Source organism: Lithobates pipiens, unplaced genomic scaffold (assembly GCF_037356315.1).
Source record: "Lithobates pipiens isolate NorthernLeopardFrog02 unplaced genomic scaffold, aLitPip1_a1.2 Scaffold_23, whole genome shotgun sequence".
In the NCBI taxonomy this organism is placed as follows: domain Eukaryota; kingdom Metazoa; phylum Chordata; class Amphibia; order Anura; family Ranidae; genus Lithobates; species Lithobates pipiens.
The window spans coordinates 290,712,758-290,728,462 of NW_027507785.1; the positions used below are offsets into that span (position 1 = coordinate 290,712,758).

The 15,705-nt window shown below is 43.2% G+C and overlaps 1 protein-coding gene across 1 annotated transcript in view; it reads left to right on the top strand.

Annotated features, from left to right (window-relative positions):
- Positions 1-15,705, top strand: part of COL24A1 (collagen type XXIV alpha 1 chain) — a 413,884-nt gene that overhangs the window by 75,607 nt on the left and 322,572 nt on the right. The window contains exon 2 of the mRNA XM_077450311.1: positions 1,861-1,925. Coding sequence (XP_077306437.1) covers positions 1,861-1,925 — 65 coding nt within the window. The remainder of the gene's footprint in view (positions 1-1,860; positions 1,926-15,705) is intronic.

Genomic DNA, 15,705 nt, shown 5'->3' on the forward strand with positions numbered 1-15,705 from the left:
TCCAGTGGAACTCACCAATTATCACATTTCCTGAACTCACTACCCAAGCCACACCTCTTTCAGAGGCCTCTCAGCCCATTTGAGGAGCTCTGTCTGGGGGAAGGTCCGATAAGGAAATCCTTGTCCCTTTCTTACGAAGCTCTACTAGATCTCCATGCGCAATCGGAACCTCCCTTTCTTTCCAAATGGGAAAAAGACCTTCAGGTCACTTTTACGAAACAAGAAGATAGGATTCTCTTTTTCGCTCATAAATCATCGATATGTAGTAAGTACCAGGAAACCACTTACAAAATCATGACAAGGTGGTATAGAACACCATCTGTACTAGCCAAACTATTCCCACAATTGAACGATCGATGCTGGAGATGTGATTCCCACAGGGGCACACTTTTACACATCTTCTGGGAATGCCTGGGCATCCAGCCATTTTGGCTGCAAGTCCTCCAATTGATCCACAAATGTATTTGCATCTCAGTGTCCGGAGACCCTGCAGCAGTTCTTCTTAACCTGACCCCTCTTTCATGGAAAAAATACAATAAATCATTACTTAAAGTGGTGTTGCACAGAAAAAAAAAAAATCATTGAAATTCCTAAAAAAAAAAAAAAAAAAAGAAACTTGAAAAACAATTTTTTTTAAATTCACCTCTAAATGCCTGTTGCTAGGGGGTCCCTTGTGGTCTGCCTCCTTCAGTGCCTGGGCTGGTGACATCACTTCCCCTCGGTGCAGGAAGGGCTCAGCTCTGCCCCCTCCCTCCTGTCAGTCATCAGGCACACGTGACCGGTCCCAAATGATTGTGCGGCCAATCACGTCACGTGGCGCCACTCGTGCATGCACAGTGGGTGCTCAGCTGTGAAGCCACAGCCGGTGCCCACAGTTAGAATGCCACCACCGAGCGAAGTGGGGAACGAGCGGGGCTTCGTTCCCCCGCATCGCTGGACCCTGGGACAGGAAGGTGTCCAATTATTAAAAGTCAGCAGCTGCAGTATTTGTAGCTGCTGACTTTTAATATTTTTTTTTTTAAGGGGAACTCCTCTTTAAACATTTACTTAATGCAGCTAGAGCATTCATTCCAGCCATGTGGAAACAACAGCCTCCTCCTACCCTCGCCCAATGGTTCGCCAGAATGAATGACATAGAAAGCATGGAGAATCTGACCTCCGCTCTTCGGGACAAATCAGAAGAAAACAAAACCAGATGGTTCTACTGGGATCAGTTCTGTTTTTCTGATGAATACTCTCAATACTTATGAAACCAATTTTTATGCCTATTGTGACCTAAATGTTGTGGGGCTGGCAGGGCACTGTCCGCATCCTCTTCCCTACCTCCCCCCACTTCATCCTTTTCTCCCCCCCCTTTTTTTTTTTCCCTTTTTCTTCTCTTTTCCCATTATAATTTTTTCTTAAGCTCAAAAATGTATGCACTTCATCACGGTCGAACGCCGTTTAAGATATAGTCCATCATCTACCAGTTACTACTTTCTCAAAGGTTTTGAAATCTTTATTGATTGCACAAAACTGCTTTTTTCAATTCTATATACAGATAATGTGATACACCATGGCTGTTTGTCTACCTGTAATTGTCATCTTTTGTGCATCTGTCAATAAAAAGATAATTAAAAAAAAAAAGTCTCCAGTGGTACCCAGACAGCAAAGGGGTACACAGGGTCAGACAGTTTCCCACCTTCATGCATATACTCGCTCTTGTAATGCAATGAGAAAATATAGGACCGAATAATTATACAGTATATATATGAACATACTGTATAATTATTCGGGTCCTTAAATGTAAATGGTTGCTTTATGTGTAACTGTTTAACTGAATATATTAATGCTATTTTTTCTTTTGTTTTGTTTTTATAGGATAAAACTCCTCATATTAATTGCATTATGCACAGCTGTTGGAATTGCAGAGAAACAAGCACAAGGTGAGAGTTTTTTTCTATCTAATACATGGGTATTCAGAGATTCTGCAGGCCAAGAATGCCAATCACCCAGTTACACAAAAACTTTTTTTTAGGCCTTAGGATACTGTGCTGCTTTAATATAAGACTTCAGTTTGCAAATTATTGCTAAACGCCCTCAGGGCCTTAATACACTTTTGCGATCAGGTGCCTTGCGGTAACGCGCATCTTCATTTGCTTTACCACAGTGTATGTTAACACGGGTTACTTTGTTACCATGTTATTGTGTCATTCATTGTGAGTGACAGAGAGATGAGCTAATCAGTGTGCTGCTTCTCTTTCACTGTCCAGTCACAAGCTGGGGGAGGGACAAGACGTGTAAGTGTTACTTAAATTAATATTAAAGTATTTTTTTTATTCTATTTTAAAAATAACAAACATGTTATACCTAACTGCTCTGTGCAGTGATTTTGCACAGAGCAGCCCCCGATCCTCTTCTTCTCGGGTCCCTCGCCGGAGCTCCTGGCCCCTTCCGCCTGCCGAGTGTGCCCATGCTTGCTATGGGGGCACCCGAGCCAAGCTGTTGCTCTGTGTGTCCATTCAGACACATGTGGCTTGGCCTCATCTCCTCTCTCTCCTCATTGGCTCACTGACTTTGATTGACAGCAGCAGGAAGGAGAGTCCCGGACAGCCGAGACTATCATGCAACATCGCTGGATAGAGACGGGCTCAGGTAAGTATTAGTGGGGCTGAGGGGGGCCACTGTACACAGAAGGTTGTACATAGAATGCAATAAGATAAAAAAACTTCTGCCTTTACAACCACTTTAAAGTGATATTAAACCTTAACTTTTTTTTTTATTATTAAAATAACAAACATGTTTATACTTACCTGCTCTGTGCAATGCTTTTGCATAGAGCAGCCCCAATCCTCTTCTTCTGGGGTCCCCCACTGGTGCTCCAGGCCCCTTCTGTTCAGCGGGTGCCCCCACGGAATGTCGCTTCTTGTGCACATTGCTGGTTTGGTTTGTAATCAACTGGGGGAGAGATGCAGCACAGAAGGTTTTTCACCTTAATGCATAGAATGCAGTAAGTTGAAAAACCTTAAGGCTTTATAACCACTTTAAAGTGTAATTCTAGGCAAAACTTTTTTCTAGTTTTGAATACCGTGGGTAAAGTTTTGCCATTGGGGAGATTCACCCTCTCTGTTTATACTGGTGACTATTGTTACAAAAAAAAGAAAAATGTGTGTGTGTTTGGGGGGTGGGGTGGGGGGGGGCGGAGTTAGTCCAACATTTTAGAGCTGTACCCAGAAAAAGAGAAGGAAAATCTTAAGCCACATACACACGGTCGGATTTTCTGATGGGAAATGTTCGATGTGAGCTTGTTGTTGGAAAGTCCGATCGTGTGTATATTCCATCGAACATTTGCTGTCGGAATTTCCGCACACAAATGTTTGAGAGCAGGCTCTCAAATTTTCCGCCAACAAAACTTGTTGTCGGAAAGTCCGATCGTGTGTACACAAGTTTGTCGCACAAAAGTCCACGCATGCTCTGAATCAAGCAGAAGGAGCTGCACTGGTTATTGAACTTGCTTTTTCTCAGCTCGTCACATGTGTTATACATCACCGTGTTCTCACAGAATTTTTGGCCAACATTAGTGTGACCGTGTGTCTGCAAGACAAGTTTGAGCCAACATCTTTCGGAAAAAAATCCACGGTTTTGTTGTCGGAAAATCCGATCGCGTGTACAGGGCATAAGAGGGAGATTTCCCTTACTTTGGTAGAGTTCCTCTCGCTTCTTGTTGCAACTCTGGGACGGCAAGTGAAGGAAAATGTCTTCAATGATACATATACACTTTATCTGCAGTAGAATAAAATCAGGTCTACTTTCTTGCCAGACATGGCATTGCTGTGTGGCAGAGCTGTGTCAATCTCAGGATAGAATGGGCAGAAATTATTTGCAAGGAAACAGCTCCTATAAAAAGTATGCATTTAATCCGTGTATTTAGTTGTTTTGCCCGGAGTTCAGCTTTAAATACAAAAAGGGCCGTTTTAGACACAAGTGTTGCTTACTGGAGACCTTCTTTAATTGTTACTTTTCAGCCATGAGAACCAGTGACTCAGTTAGCAGTTGTGACCTTTGGAAAATCTTTTCAACTTGTGACATTTTGTCCATTTGGCGTTCCGCAGCTGCAGAAAGGCTGTGATTGTGACGGCTGCCCCGGTGGGTGTTGTGGGGGTGGAAGTGACACTGTTGTCACGCTTTGAATGACATTGTATCGGAGTGTGTTATTAAACAAATGGAAAAAATAAATAAAGCCGCAGATGCGATTAGAATCATTACAAGGCCTGATTGTGCGCTTGATGATATTTTCCCGGAGATAATGGAATTCTTACATCATTATCTTTTTTTGGGTACCAAAATTTTTTAAATATTGTGATTTAGTCTGGTTGCAATTTTTTTCTGTGTAATTGCAAAAAGTTATGTTTAACATAGATCAGAGGTGCGCAACCTTTTGAAAAGCAAAGGCCACTTAAAGTGATTGTGAAGTCTCGTTTTTTTTTCCTTTAAAAATAACAAACTTGTTATACTTACCTGTTCTGTGCAGTGGTTTTGCACAGAACAGTCCAGGTTATCCTCTTCTGGGGTCCCTCTTCAGTGCTCCTGGCACCTCCCTCCTGTCAAGTGCCCCCACAGCAAGCAGTTTGCTATGGGGGCACCTGAGGCGAGCTGCAGCTTCGTGTGTCCATTCAGACACAGTTCAGCCCCCCCCTCTCTCTCCTGATTGGCTAGCTGACTTTGATTGACAGCAGTGGGAGCCAATGGTGCTGCTGCTGTGTCTCAGTCAATCAGGAGGGAGAGTCACGGACAATCGAGGCACTCGTGGACATTGCTGGAGAGACTTGGCTGGAGAGACATTGCTGGGGCATCTGCTGTACACAGAAGGCTTTTTATCTTAATGCAATAAATGCATTAAGATAAAAAACCTTTTGACTTTACAACCACTTTAAGTGATTTGGTAACCAGTCGTGGGCCACAGTGAACTAAGTCATTTTATGACCCCCCCAAACCACAAATATAAACGGGCCCTTACTGTCTTGAGCGCCCTATAAGGCTGCTTTCACGCTGATGTGCTGCGATTTACCTGCACCACGGGTGTAGTGCGGCTTTCCGCAGTGCACCTGCAGTTGGCTACATTTTTCCATAGACTTCTGTTACATCTTGCGGGTGTGGTAGACTTTCTGAAAGTGCACCAAACCTGCAGGATATAATAGAAGTCTATGGCTCAGTGCAGCTGAACCACAGGAAAGCCACAGGTGCACTGCAGCTGCGATTCAGTGTGAAAGCAGCCTAAGGCCCCTTTCACACGGGCTGTCCGATTAGGTTCACCTGTCAGTTTTTCAGGCGGACCTGTTCGGACCCTGCATGGTCCTCTATGGAGCGGCAGATGTCAGCAGACACCCGCCACCATCCGATCTGATCCTGTCCACCAAAAACAGACGGATGATGGTCCTTTTTTCCATTTGTCTGGCGGATTGGAACGCATAGAATCGGATGAAAATGGACACATGGTCTGTTTTTATCTGATTGCCCCATAGAGGAGAGTGGGACTGTGTCCGTTTCTGCTCTTCATAGCGGAGCAGACACGGACCTGTCATCCACCTGCTCAGTGGGGATCAGCAGAGAGATCCCCCACTGAGCAAGCGGACTTTGTTTAGTGGAGGCGCCCATGTGAAAGGGGCAATATAATACTTTTTTATTCAGAATACTTTATTAATCCTGAAGGAAAATTATCAGTGCTAATATGCCCATTACAAAAGTGCAGTGTATGTGATATTTAGTGCACTGACCTTTTCCTCTTCCTGCTTCTGGAAGCATAAAGGCCCGTACACAGGATCCAAATATCGTACGACAGATCGCATGACCTTTTTCGCTTAATAGTCGCAAGTAGAAATTGAACGGGTAAATAAAGTCACGAAAATTCTCGTACGGCAGCAAAAAAACTGGAAGTGATGTCGTGTTGTAATGTATTTGTATTGTATTTTTGGACGACAACTATACTGACTTAAAGATCTGGCATCGTACAAGGAAAATTTTCGTGCTTGTCTGGTCTAATAATTTCGGATGAACTGACGTGATCGGCTCAAGAAAGTAGTGTACACACGATCCGAAAATCGTACGAATCTTCCTTGGTCAACAGTTTTCGTACAATATTCGTATCGTGTGTACGGGCCATTACTCTCTAGGCTGCTAGTAAGGTGCCAGGTGACGTACACTTGGTATCACTCCACCTGGGACAGGGGCTGGCACTACAGAGGAAGCATTGGCTTATGTGACTCCCGCTCCCTCTGCAGTGACCTGCTTCCTCCTCTTTATCAGCTATTCTCCTGACTCAGACATGGTTTTCAGGTGTGTCTCTAATTAGTAACATACCTTTAAATAGCCTGTGTGGAGAACAGTTTAGTGTTGTGAACAAGCACAGTACATTCGCGTGAAATGTGTCAACTATTGCCGGGTACACACGACCGGAATTTCCGGCAGACTAGGTCCGACGGTCTTCCCGACGGACTTTCAGCGGAGCTCCGATGGACTTCCGAACGAACAGACTTGCCCACACACGAATGGACTAAGTCCGTTCGAAAGTCTGTTCATTTTGAACGTGATGACGTAAGAAGGGACTAGAAAAGTAAGTTCAATAGCCAGTAGCCAATAGCTGCCCTTGTGTTGTATTTGGTCCGTCGGACCAGCATACAGACGAACGGTTTTCCCGATAGGAATTGAGTGCGTCGGACAGATTTGAAACATGTTCTATTTCTAGGACCATTGGATTTTTTAGATGAAAAATGATTGGATTAGCCCACACACTATCGGATTGTCTGACGGACTGATTCAGTCGGACCTAGTCTGGCGGAAAGTCCGGTCGTGTGTACGCGGCATAACTGTAAAGCCCCAAACACACTATCAGATTTTCTGCTGAGTTTTTCCTTCAGATTTAACAAAACCACATAATATGAGGTCAAACCTTAGGAGTTTCAATTTGTATGCAATCAGGTAGGCCCTTCTACTACATGGTTTTGGTAAATCTGAAGGAAAAACTCAACAGAAAATCTGATAGTGTGTATGGAGCTTAACTCTGCGGATGGGGTGGATTTAATTTGAATCAAGTCAATTTAAATCACAATTTAAATCATGATTTAAATCACTAGTAAAAAAACTTGATTTAAATCAACTCGATTTATATCATAATTTTTAAAGAGCACCTGTCATCTCTGTCCCACAGCGACTCCTCCTCTGACCTGCTGTGAACTCACTGACAGTTCCATTCACTTTAATAGGACGGCTGGTGATGCGGCAGTGACACAACAGGGTGAGGGATGGGGCAGCAGCAGGTGAGTGGATGCCCGATAAAAGGCACTGCCATGGGTCTGAAATGACAGGTGCTCTTTAAATGTAAGGACTTATTCTTAGTGGTAGTTAGAATCTTTATTATTTGCAAATAAAATGGTTTCCTATTTAGAATAATAAGCTGTCAGGTTAGTAAAACAGCGATATCGGAACCGATTCAATCATACAGTTTGTAGTGTACATAGATTTGCAAAACAATGGTATAAAGGAATATTCCTGAACTTTGTTTTATCTCATGGTTACTGTGAAATTGTGTGAATGCATCAATCAATCAATAATTTTTTAGATAAAAAAAAAAATCATTGATTTATATCCACCCTGCTCTGCATGTTTGACTGGCATACGACAATAAAGCACTCCTTATCAAGCACTTTGATGGTCCGGTGTGAGACCCATTTCTTCTTTTTTCTTCACCTGCTTCCTCTGCTGCTGACCATGGCTCCATGCACTCTGATGCTCTGGGATGGTGGGTTGGCAACTCATTGATCGCGATCATGGGCATGCGCTTATTTGGTTTGAAGTCAAGGGCCACATCAGAGGGCCACGGGTCGAGCACCCCTGTCATAGATACAGTGAATGCACCTCTGTGGCTTTTACCTTAAAGTGTTGCTAAACCCAGGACAAATGCTCCCACCCTGTCCTCATGACCATAGTCATAACCATGGTTATGGTTATGACTAAGGCCTTATAGGCTGAAACGCCTTAACTGACTTACTCTGCGTTTGTTCACTGTGGCTGTTCAATAAAATGAAGACATTTTAAGAGCAACAACCGGAGTGCGGATAATATTTTCTACATTACTTTACTCAGCCAGCGACTGCGGATCGAGCACCTGGGATCTCTGCTATCTATGTGGTGTATGGGTAGTAGCACAGACTTTTCTGTTTATACTTCATAAATGTAGGCCAAAATGTATTCTACTACATGTCACAAGTGCTGGCAGTGATCAGGGCTTATCCTGCTTACACTGCATTTTTAGGGACACTATATTACTGTATTGGAGACACTAATATAGTTCTGTTTGTGATCAGGATCCTGATCTGTACAGACACTGTACTAGTAAGGGCAGTTATAGTATGACCGTGATAGTGAGGTGGGCAATATAGCGCTAACTGACACTGGCTGGGAGGGACACTAACTAACTGACACTGATGTCGCTAATACAATGATCAGTGATAATACTGTACAATGTACTAATGACACTGGTTGGGTAACAGGAGCGACCAGGAGGGCAACCAAAGGGTTAACTGTGTAACTAACAAGTGAATGCAAGAGGAGTTGGCAGATGGATTGTTTGCCCCCCCCCCCCCAAAAAAAAAGCGGGAACACAAATCTCTGTCTTCCTACAGTGCAACATCCATCACACAGTTAGCAAGCACTCCCAGAGAACACAGTTAACCCTTTGATCATCCCTGACAATGTCATTAGTGCAGTGACAGTGCGTTTCTTTTTAGCACTGTATTGGTGTCACTGGTCCCCAAAAAGTGTCACATAGGGGGGTTGATTTGTTAAAGACAAATAGACTGCAAGTGCAGTGTCTCCAGCACTTAGTAAATGAGGTAAACCTTCACTTTGCAAAGAATAGCCAATCATATGCAAGGGAAATGTAAAAAAACAGCATTTTTGCTTGCACATGATTGGATAATGGAAGTCTAGAGAGCTTCTGCCCATTTACTAAGCTCTGGAACAACTGCCCTTGCAGAGTATAACTGCACTTTTCAAAGTGCACAGTCAATTTGCCTTTAGTAAATCAACCCCTTGGTGTCAGATTCGTCACAGTTCCGCTAAAAATCGTAAAAAAATAAAAATAAATAAATAAAAAGTCCATAAATCTATCCCATAGTTTGTAGACACTATAACGTTTGCACAAACCAATCAATATACCCTTATAGGGATTTTTTAACCAAAAACATGTAGCAGAATACATATTGGCCTAAATTGATGAAGAAATTAGATTTGTTAAAAATGTTTTAATGGATATGTTTTATAGCAGAAAGTAAAAAATATCGTTGTTTTTTTCTAAATCTTCTTTTTGTTTATAGCGCAAAAAATAAAAAACGCAGAGGTGATCAAATACCACGAAAAGAAAGCTCTATTTGTGGGAAAAAAGGAACATAAATTTTATTTGAGTACAGTGTCGCATGATCACGCAATTGTCAGTTAAAGCAACGCAGTGCAGTATCGTAAAAAATGGCCTGGTCAGGAAAGAGTTAAACTTTCCAGAGCTGAAGTGGTTAAATACCACCAAAAGAGAGAGTTTTATTTGTGTAAATTTTTTTTATATAAATTTAATTTGTGTAAAGTGTTGCACGACCACGCAATTGCCAGTTAAAATAGCAAGTGCGGAGTAGTAAAAAATGCTCTGGTTATGAAGGGGGTTAAACCTTTAGGCCGGGTTCACACCGCTGCGATGTGGGAACGCCGCGAATCCTCGGCGTTTTCCCGCATCGCACACCTCCCGCCGGCAGTTCACACTGCCCTATGCGGACGGCTGGGAGTGTCAATGTTATGTTAATGACACCCCCAGATCCGTCCGCATATCGCAGTGCGATCTGCCGACTCGCACAGGAATCGGATCGCATGGTGTGAACCCCCATGCGATCCGATTCTGTTGCGGACCAAAAAAAGGGTCCCGTGCGAGTTTGCTGCGGGAGCGCTGCGAATTCAGCCATACTATCTGTAGCATCGCTACGGAGATCGGATGTGATTTGCGGTGCGAATTACATCCGGATCTCCCCCCCCCGCAGCAGTGTGAACCCAGCCTTAGGAGGTCAAATGATTAATCAGGCTTCATCAGATAAACAGGGTGAAGACAATTGAAAACTGCTTACCTCTAAACTTATCAACTGCTAATCTATGACAGTTGATGGTTGTTCAGGAACCAGGAAAGGAATGGGTCATGTCAGATGGGCCCGGGGCAAATGCCCTTTTTGCCCCTTTATTAAAATGACCCTAATGTAGACTGAGGGGACAGAGCCAAGATATATAGCAGTACGGTTTTTAACCCTCTTTCATGATGAACTGAATTTGACCTGCTGGTATAGAAGGAACAAGAAGTAAGTTAGTGAGACAAGCTGCAACATTATCAGAACGTGCCTGTTATGACGTGTACAGATTTCCTATGTATATTAACGAATGCACTAACATCGCTTCTGGTACTGTTGATGACTGAAATGATTAGAGAGATGTAATCGCTGTAATTTTATTCATCATAAAAAAAAAAATCTATATGCATTTCAGTTATTACACGTTTTAGTAAAGCAGTAAAGTATGGAAACATTTTTCATTTCAAAGCATTTTGAGATATTTGGAACAGAACTGAGGTATGGAGGTAATTCTCAGGTTATGTAAAAGTTACATCCGTTGCGTAAAATGGAAGATATTACTGATGGAAGGTTTAAAGTGGAATCTGTTTTAACAACTTCAGTACCTGTCTGTATATATCCCTTCCTGTCTAGGCCATTTTTTATTTTTCAGTGCTGTGATAGTTTGACTGACAATTACTCAGTCATTCAATACTTTTTGTGGTATATAATAACCACTGGATGTTTTTATTTTTTACTATATGTTTTAACGGAAAAGACTAAAGCCTCGTACATGCGATCGGATTGTTGGCCAACAAAACCGTGGACTTTTGTCCAAAGGACGTTGGCCCAAACTTGTCTTGCAAACACATGGACACACAATTGTTGGCCAACAATCACGAACGTGGTGACGTACTATGTAGTTTTTCAGCTCTTTAGCACTTTGGCACTTTAGCAGTTTAGGTCTTTGGGCTCATTTTGTGCTTTTCATTTCGTGCTATTCAGTTAGTTTCTGAGCGGCCGTTAGTCAACCAAACATGTTGTGGAATCGGAGGCGATAACGTGTTATTTATTTGTGGCCTATGAGTTATTGCTTTGACGTCATTTTTTTGGTTGAATAATGATTTGATTTGGTATATTTTCTATATTTTTGGATGCATAGAATGCACTTTTTGGTTAAGTTCTATTGGCAGATAGCATGTCTAATTTTATTTGTTTTCTTTTTTTAATGCACAATAAAAAAATTGTGGAGAATGATACTTGGCTATATGTTTTACTTCAAATGACAGTTTGGGTGTAGGCAGTTACATTTAAATAAATACAATGTAAAATTGACAAGGGACACCAACATAGTTGTATCTTTGATCTTAAAAACGACTGGATAATGGTGTTGTGGTAACTTGCCCAAAAAAAATAAAATAAATAATATCAAAATTTGTTTGCAATAACTCCATCGGTATCACCAGCAAATCAGCTTCATTATTATCCCATTAAAGAACAAGAGAATATGCGCTGCATTACGGGATTTCATAATTTGCCACGTCACGAATGTTAATTCTCCATTATGAATGCTAGTTTGCAAGACTGACCGATTCTGGCTCGTCCTTGCTTCCGAGCATGCGTGTTGTTACTTTAGACTTTTGTCCGACCGACTTGTATACACGCTCGGAAAATCCGACAACAGACATTTGTCTGTGGAAAATGTTAAAACCTGCCATCCAACATTTGTCCGCGGAAAATCCGACAACAATTGTCCAATGGAGCATACACACGGTTGGATTTTCCACCAACAGCCTGTCATCGAACATTTCTCGTCTGAAAATCTGATCGCGTGCACGTCAATTCAAGAGGAATCAGAAGGATCTGCTCTTGCCTAAGGGTGGATAGAATAGGAGATAGTCGCACAGTTCAGGGTAAGGAGTTCCAAAGGATGGGAGAGGCTCTGGAGAAGTCCTGAAGGTGAGCATGAGAGGAGAGGATGTGATGAGGGAACTAGAAAGCAGGAGGTCTTTGAGGACCGTAGAGAACAGTTTGGTTGGTATTTTAACCACTTTCAGACCGGACCATTTTGCTGGTCAAAGACCAGGCCACTTTTTGCGATTCGGCACTGCGTCGCTTTAACTGACAATTGCGCGGTCGTGTGACGTGGCTCCCAAACAAAATTGACGTCCTTTTTTTCCCACAAATAGAGCTTTCTTTTGGTGGTAGTTGATCACCCCTGCGGTTTTTATTTTTTGCGCTATAAACAAAAATAGAGCGACAATTTTGAAAAAAACTCATTATTTTTTACTTTTTGTTATAATAAATATCCCCCAAAAATATATAAAAAAAAACGTTTTTTTCCCTCAGTTTAGGCCGATACGTATTTTTCTACATATTTTGGGTAAAAAAAACCGCAATAAGCGATTATTGATTGGTTTGCGCAAAAGTTATATCGTTTACAAAATAGGGATAGTTTTATAGCATTTTTATTAATAATTTTTTTTTTTTTTTTTTTTTTTACTAGTAATGACGGGCGATCAGCGATTTTTATTGTAACTGCGACATTGTGGGGGACCCATCGGACATTTTTGACACATTTTTGGGACCATTGTCATTTATACAGTAATCACTGCTATATAAATGCAGTGATTCCTGTGTAAATGACACTGGCAGTGAAGGGGTTAACCAGTGGGTGGCAGTGTAGGGGTTAAGTGTTCCTAGGGATGTGTTACTAACTGTGGGGGGGTTGGGCTTTCATTTAGTGAACACTGATCTCTGCTCCAATCACATGGAGCAGAGATCAGCGTCACTAGTTGCTAGGCAAAATGGAGAAATGTTGTTTACAACGGCATTTCTTCATTCGGCCGCTCCGTGAGACGATCGCAGGGATGCCCGCGGCGATCGAGTCCGCGGGTCCCGTGACCGGACTCACGGGGGTCCCGACCAGCGCGGGAGCGTGCCGCCGGCGGCGCGCTCCCGATGGCAGGGCGGCAAATTTAAAGGGACGTACATGTAGGCCCATTTGCCTGCCCATGCCATTCTGTCGACGTACATCGTCGTGCGCTGGTCGGCAAGTGGTTAAGACAAGGTTAGTGATGTAACTGGTGACAGAGTTATGGATGGTTTTGTAAGTTGTTGTTAGTATTTTTCATTTTATTCATTTGGTGAGTGAAATGGAGGCATCAGTAGAGAGGGGTAGAAGACATTGAATGGCTGGTAAGGTGGATGAGTCTGGCAGCAGCATTCATGATGGACTGAGGAGGGTATAGGCAAACCATAGAGGAGAGAGTTGCATTAGTGGAGGGGAAAGATAACCAGGGAGTGAATTAGAAGCTTTGTAGTGTCGTTGGTTAGGAAGCAGCGTATTTTGGAGATGTGACGGAGGTTGAGAAGGCATGATTTAGACAGCGATTTGATGAAGGGCTGAAAGGAGGGTTCAGAGAGCAGGGTTACACCTAATACCCTGACATGTGGGAATGTACTAATAGTTGGGCCATCAATTTCGAAAGAAAAATCAGGGGAACGGGCACATGGAGGAAATATCATGAGCTCAGTTTTGGGTAGACTGAGTTTCAGAAAGTGATGTGACATCCATAATGATATTGGTGAGCTGAGGAGTAGAATGATAGATTTGGGTGTCGTCAGCAAAGACATGGTACTGGATATAGATTCTATCAGCTGAGCCAGGGAGGAGGTGTAGATCGAGAATAACAGAAGTCCAAAGACAGAACCTTAGGGCACCGCAACAAAAAAAAAGAAAAGGAGAGGAGAAGGTAGAGTTGTAAGTGATACTTAAAATGGAAGTAAACCCTTCCAAACAACTTTGACCTACAGGTAAGCCTAGATTAAGGCTTACCTGTAGGTCCAAGTAATATCTCCTAAACCTATATGGTTTAGGAGATATTTGCCCGAAAATGGGCACCGCTGTCTACGGCGCATGCGCCGTAGACAGCGGCGCGCAGGCGCACTAAATGCGGCAAGTCCAAGAATGGATTTGCCAAATTTGTCTACTCCCGTGCGCATGCGCGGGAGTGACGTCATCGCGGCTCCGGCGAATGGCAGCGTCGGAGCTCCGAGACGCGACTCCCGTGCGCATGCGCGGGAGTGACGTCATCGCGGCTTCTCCGCTGTCATTCGTCGGAGCTGCGAGAGACGCCACAACCAAGATGGATGCGGCGGACTACAGGTAACAGCGGCGACTTCGCTGGCTCCTGTGTCAGGTAAGTGACACATAATGAGCTACTATGCGATGCATAGTAGTCCATTATGCTTTACCTTTGCAGGGAAAAAAAGAGGAAGTAAACCCATCAGGGTTTACTTCCTCTTTAAGCTGAAGGGGGTTTTCTGAGGAGAAGGGGTGATCAACTGTAATAAAGGCTACAGAGATATCCAAGAGTAAGAGTACATTGGTTTTAGCTGTTAGTAATTGCTTGTGAGTTTTAGGAGAGCAGTTTCTATGGAGCGTTGCGGGGCAACATCCAGACTGAAGGGGATCAAGAAGGTTATTCTCAATGAGATGGCAGCTCAGGCGGTTGTAAGACAAAGATAGGCTGGACCACCGCTCCAGGTGACAGACTAGGCATTCAAGGAGTTTGTAGGTAAGGAGATAAGTCTTAGCCCGGTCGGACATTCCGACGGAAAAGGTCAGATCGGACCGTGTTGTTGGATAATCTGACCGTGTGTGGGCTCCATCGGACTTTTTCCGTCGGAATGTCTGACCAACAAAGTTTGAGAGCTGGATATAAATTTTTCCGACAACATGATCTGATCAGACTTTGTCCGATCGCTTGTAGAGAATTTCGATCGGACAAAGGGCCACGCATGCTCAGATCAAATTACGAGACCAAAGCTATTGGCTACTAGCCGCAACATAGTCCCATCGCAACGACCAACCGTTCTGAACGATCGGATTTTCCGACAACTTTGTCCGACCGTGTGTATGCAACACCACTTTCGGACAAAATCCGTCTGAAAAAAATCAGACGGATTTTGTTATCGGAATGTCCGACCGTGTGTACAAGGGCTTAGGGTGTTAAGATTGATGACTTCCAGTGAGGGCTTTTATTGAGGGGATTAGTGCATGTTTTATAGAATTCAAATTGCAGCCCTGGGGCCAGATGCGGGCCTTTGCTTGCCTTTATCCAGCCCTTGGGGATTGTTCCTCCCACTGATACTAGGCACTATTCTGCAAACTGATGTCAACAATGGGTGCCATTTCTCCCACTTACACCAACAATGGGCCACTATTCCTCCCACTGGTAACAAATGTTGTGATATTTACTCCCACTGATGCCAGAAAAAATTCCACTCCCACTGGCCATAGTCTAGCCCCCTAAAGTCTTAAGGACAATAAAATGGCCGTTTGTTTTGAAAGTTTGGAGACCCCTGTTTTATAGGTACAGTAGAGAGGGTAAGATTGAATGTATGATAGAGCTAGAAGGTGAATATTTATGAGGGAATGAGGTCCAGAGGGCAGGTGGTTAGGTAGGCATTAGAAATAAATTTACCGATTTCCTCTATAGTAGCAGGGTTAAACAAGGGAAGTGTGCAGTACGGTTATTTCTGAAGTGATTTGCGATCTCCTGGGTAGTAAGCCGGTTAGAGGGTGAAG